Below are 5,249 nucleotides of genomic sequence, written 5' to 3' on the forward strand. Positions count from 1 at the left end.
AGGAGGAGAAGCGACAGGACTTTTGTGGGTGACTGAACTGTACCTACTTAAAGGGTACAGAGTTAACATGACACAAGAGTTTAGATCCAGACACACAGTAAAGAATGTTCTCTTTATACACACACAATTACCTTTGAATCCTTTACATAAACCCTGTAAAAAATACGTCATCTGTACAGTACGACAACATCAAATCCCGGTAAGATAATTAAACCTGTATGCACGATATCCTACATGACGGTTAGAAACAGCCCCAAATTATATCCAAATAGACTCGTTGGGGCAAATATACACAGCACGTCATGAAAAGCACCAACTTAATGTACGTACATTTCCACTCGCGTGTAAAATCTAACTATTACATCAGCGGGTGGCCAAGTTTCAAAGATTTAAATGGCAACTAAACTCCCTAACTGGCAACATTAAGTTTATGAGCTCACTACGTCACGGGTGTAGAAGGTAAACAAACCCAGCGATGCTCACTTGTTTCTCCTCTCTTTAGTTTATTCGAACTTTTTATTTTCAAGGTTGGATTATGAGACATTATTATTAAAACCAACGAGAATATTTTGTTTTTATGACATGTGACTAAGTTCTCAATGGTTCGTGTGTACAGTCACTCCAAAAGGTAACTAAACATATAGTATAGAAGAATATTAACATTGGTATCATAATCACAATAAGACTTTACCTTTAAATACGTACGTTCGCTTAGCATCAGTTAAGACAAAAACCCCGAGTGGAGTCTCATAACACGTTAACTTCTACCCTTAACTAGAGACGAGAGAATACAGCGTTGAATTCAAATGAAGACAAGAGTAAAGAGATGCAGTTTGTCTTATTCCCAGTTTATATTCTGTTACCTCACTCGAGTCAGCTTAAAACACCCGTAAATAGTTATAATATAATAGTGTTACTTAGGAATTCCTTACCGTTTCTCTTTAAACTATTTCCTCTTTTATTTTTCTTTCCTTCTCTTCTTCCCCTTCCGGCAATTTCTGGCTCCTTTCTTCTTCTTCCTCCATCTTTTCTCATCCTCTTGTTTCTCCCACTTAATTTATCCCCCTTCCCTCCATTCCCCATCCCCTTCCATCTCTCCGTCCTCCTCTTTCCTCTTGGCCTATCTCTCCCTTCCCTTCCTTTCTTATATGTCAACCTCTATCTATTTCCCTCCTCCTCCTCATTTCTTTTTTATTCTTCTTCTTACTTCTTCACATTAGTCACCTATGCCCTTCTTTCTCCATTCCTTTATCACAGTTTATCCAATCTCTACCATGCGACAGGTGCATTCTAAAAGGACATTTGTGTTTCTTTTTTTTTGAGGAATGGAATGTTTACATAATGACGATAAAGGAGAAGGGGGAGACTATGATGAATGAAAAACAACAACAACGAAAGGAAGAATTAGAAAAAAAGAAGAACGATGATAAATGGTGGCAAAAAGCAATTAGAAGGAGAGGCAGCAGAAGAAAGAGGAGAATAATAATAATAAAACGCAGGGAAGATAAAGCAAAGATGAAAAATATGAAGATAATGAAGATAATAAGAGAAAGCGAGGAAGAAAGGGAAAGAGAATGTGATTAAACTGAAGGAAAGGACAACGGTTGAGAGAGAGAGAGAGAGAGAGAGAGAGAGAGAGAGAGAGAGAGAGAGTCCAAGAAAGAAGAAACAGAAGAATCAAGATAAACATCAACAACAAGAGACAAATTTACTGTAATAGGAGGAACAACAACATTAACAACCACCACCACAGCCACAACAACCACCTCCACCACAGCAACAACAACAACCACCACCACAGCAACAACAACCACCACCACAGCATCAACAACCACCACCACCACAGCCACAACAACCACCACCACCACAGCATCAACAACCACCACAGCCACAAAACAACCACACCACAGCATCAACAACCACCACCACCACAGCAACAACAACCACCACCACAGCATCAACAACCACCACCACCACAGCCACAACAACCACCACCACCACAGCAACAACAACAACCACCACCACAGCAACAACAACCACCACCACAGCATCAACAACCACCACCACCACAGCCACAACAACCACCACCACCACAGCATCAACAACCACCACAGCCACAACAACCACCACCACAGCATCAACAACCACCACCACCACAGCCACAACAACAACCACCACCACAGCAACAACAACCACCACCACAGCATCAACAACCACCACAGCATCAACAACCACCACCACAGCATCAACAACCACCACCACCACAGCCACAACAACAACCACCACCACAGCAACAACAACCACCACCACAGCATCAACAACCACCACCACCACAGCCACAACAAACACCACCACCACAGCATCAACAACCACCACAGCCACAACAACCACCACCACAGCCACAACAACCACCACCACAGCATCAACAACCACCACAGCCACAACAACCACCACCACAGCATCAACAACCACCACCACCACAGCCACAACAACCACCACCACCACAGCCACAACAACCACCACCACAGCATCAACAACCACCACCACCACAGCCACAACAACCACCACCACAGCAACAACAACCACCACCACAGCAACAACAACCACCACCACAGCCACAAACAACCACCACCACCACAGCATCAACCACCACCACCACAGCAACAACAACCACCACCACAGCAACAACAACCACCACAGCAACAACAACCACCACCACAGCATCAACCACCACCACCACAACAACCACCACCACAGCATCAACCACCACCACAAGCACAGCAGAAGGCGAGACTAGACGGGGCCAACTTTAAGGAGTTTGGTATCGGTAGCGGCGAGAGGACCATTACCAACCCTCCCATACCCTACAGGGACACGTTCACCAACTAATGCCTCGCTGCATGAACACCCTGATGAGTGTCGCTGCCTGCTTCTGCTTCTGCTGCCTGCTGAGACTACCACCTCCTCCGTTGGACAGATGGAATGGGTAGGCGGAATAGGGTGAGGGATGGAGTGTAGTAATGAGACGGGCACGAAGGATGGGAAGGACAAATGGAACAGAGAGACGAAATACGAAGAGAGTGATGGAACGAATAGGAAGATGAAAAGGGGTGAGATAAGGAAAAGAAAAATGGAAAAGAAGAGAAAAAAAGAGACTAATAAAGATAACGAGAAGAGAATTAGAATAAAGATGGAAAAAAATACAAAACACAGAAAGGAGGAATAGAAGAAAAGGAACAGAGACATGGAAGAAATAAGATGAAAAGGGAGTAAGGCAGGAAGAGGAGATGAGACGGGAGGGAGATAGTGAGATAAAAGAGACAGGTTGGACCTCCCCCTCCCACCACAGGCGTTTCCATCCCTTCTGGAGGTTTAGGGAGCGGAAGAGAGAGATGGGATAGACTGCGACACGGGAGAGAGGAGATGGGAGGGGGGGAGAGGAGATGGGAAAGGAGTAAAAGGACCCGAAAAGAAGGGAAGTGACAGAGAAAATAGGAAGGTGTAAGGGGAAGGATGTAAGAAGAAAGAAGAAGAAACAAGGAATAGACAGAAGAAACTAAAAAGGGAATTTAGGAAGAGGAAAACAGAAAGAAAAAGATGAGAGAGAGAGAGAGGAGAGAGAGAGAGAGAGAGAGAGAGAGAGAGAGAGAGAGAGAGAGAGAGAAGAGAGAGAGAGAGAGAGAGAGAGAGAGAGAAGAGAGAGAGACAAGAGAGAGAGAGTATCGTTGGTAGTACTGAGGTGGAGGGAATGACACGAGGGGAGGTTAGGGAGGTGAGAGGTTAGGGGCAAGGGGTGGTGGGCAGGGGGTGAGGGCAGGGGAAGGGTGAGGGCAGGGGAGGGAGGGTCAGGCTCTAGGACAAGGCTTTCCTGACAGCCCTGTACAGCCTCGGGATCACAGGGGGGCTATTCGACGACCTGTTAAGCATCCTTCAGGTAACATCCTCCTAACATCCTTCCGCAGTCTCCTATCAGAATTGGGGTCAGGGATCGCCTTCCACGTCCTACATCAAGAGCAAGAGCCTTTATTAAGAGTCTTCTGCCTCATCCTATAAGCCCAAGGATCACGTAGCCTTATACCTCTCACCTCCTACAAACATACAAGACATGGGCAAGAGCCTCCTACAGGACTCTTCAGAGACCTACAGGACCAGCACCAGACCTTACAAGCACCAGACCCACAAGCACCAGACTCCCACAGGACCCACAAGCACCAGACTCCTACAGGACCCAATAAGCAGAGACTCCTACAGGACCTACAAGCACCAGACTCCTACAGACCTACAAGCACCAGACCCTACAGGACCCACAAGCACCAAACTCCTACAGGAACTACAAGCACCAGACTCCTACAGGACCTACAAGCACCAGACTCCACCAGGACCCACAAGCACCAGACTCCTACAGACCCAAGCAAGACCACAAGACCCATAAGCACCAGACTCCTACAGGACCCAAGCACCAGACTCCTACAAGACCCACAAGCACCAGACCTACAGGATACAAGCACCAGACTCCTCAGGACCCCAAGACCTACAAGCACCAGACTCCTACAGGACCCAAGCACCACCAGAGGGTCCTACAAGCACCAGACTCCTACAGGGCACCACCAGACCCTACAGACCTACAAGACCCATACAAGGCACCAGACCAGGACCCACAAGCACCAGACCCACAGGACCCACAAGCACCAAATTCCTACAGGGCCCCTACAAGCACCAGAGACTCCTACAGGACCTACAAGCACCAGACTCCCACAGGACCTACAAGCACCAGACTCCTTGGACCAACAAGCACCAGACTCCTACAGGGTCTCCTACAAGCACCAGACTCCTACAGGACCTACAAGCACCAGACTCCTACAGGACCTACAAGCACCAGACTCCTACAGGACCTACAAGCACCAGACTCCTACAAGACCTACAAGCACCAGACTCCTACAAGACAGCTGGTAGTGGAGAGATGGTCACCAGACCTCATCAATATTCAGGGCTCGACGTTGGAGGTATTTTCAAGGAGGCCAATATAGTGGACGAGGTTATACGCGCTCTTTACCACCTCCCCCCCCCCCTTACCCGCTGCTGGGATGGGGGTTCAGTGTTATACTGCAGCGATAACTGTGATAACTCAGGTGTGGGGGGGGGTTAATCACAGGTATATACTGGAGTTATCTTGATATAAATGATAACATGATTAAGAACTTGGCTTTTTAAGTTTATATTGTTAATTCATAGTGCAGTACAGTGGACGA

General features: G+C 47.0%; 1 protein-coding gene across 1 annotated transcript in view; it reads left to right on the forward strand.

Moving 5' to 3' along the window:
- Positions 1-5,027, forward strand: part of LOC121873358 (extensin-like) — an 8,990-nt gene extending 3,963 nt beyond the window's left edge. The window contains exon 2 of the mRNA XM_042376909.1: positions 4,278-5,027. Coding sequence (XP_042232843.1) covers positions 4,278-5,027 — 750 coding nt within the window. The remainder of the gene's footprint in view (positions 1-4,277) is intronic.
- The last annotated feature ends 222 nt before the right edge of the window (positions 5,028-5,249 follow it).

The sequence above is a fragment of the Homarus americanus genome, unplaced genomic scaffold (assembly GCF_018991925.1).
Source record: "Homarus americanus isolate GMGI-L3 unplaced genomic scaffold, GMGI_Hamer_2.0 scaffold32929, whole genome shotgun sequence".
In the NCBI taxonomy this organism is placed as follows: Eukaryota; Metazoa; Arthropoda; class Malacostraca; order Decapoda; family Nephropidae; genus Homarus; species Homarus americanus.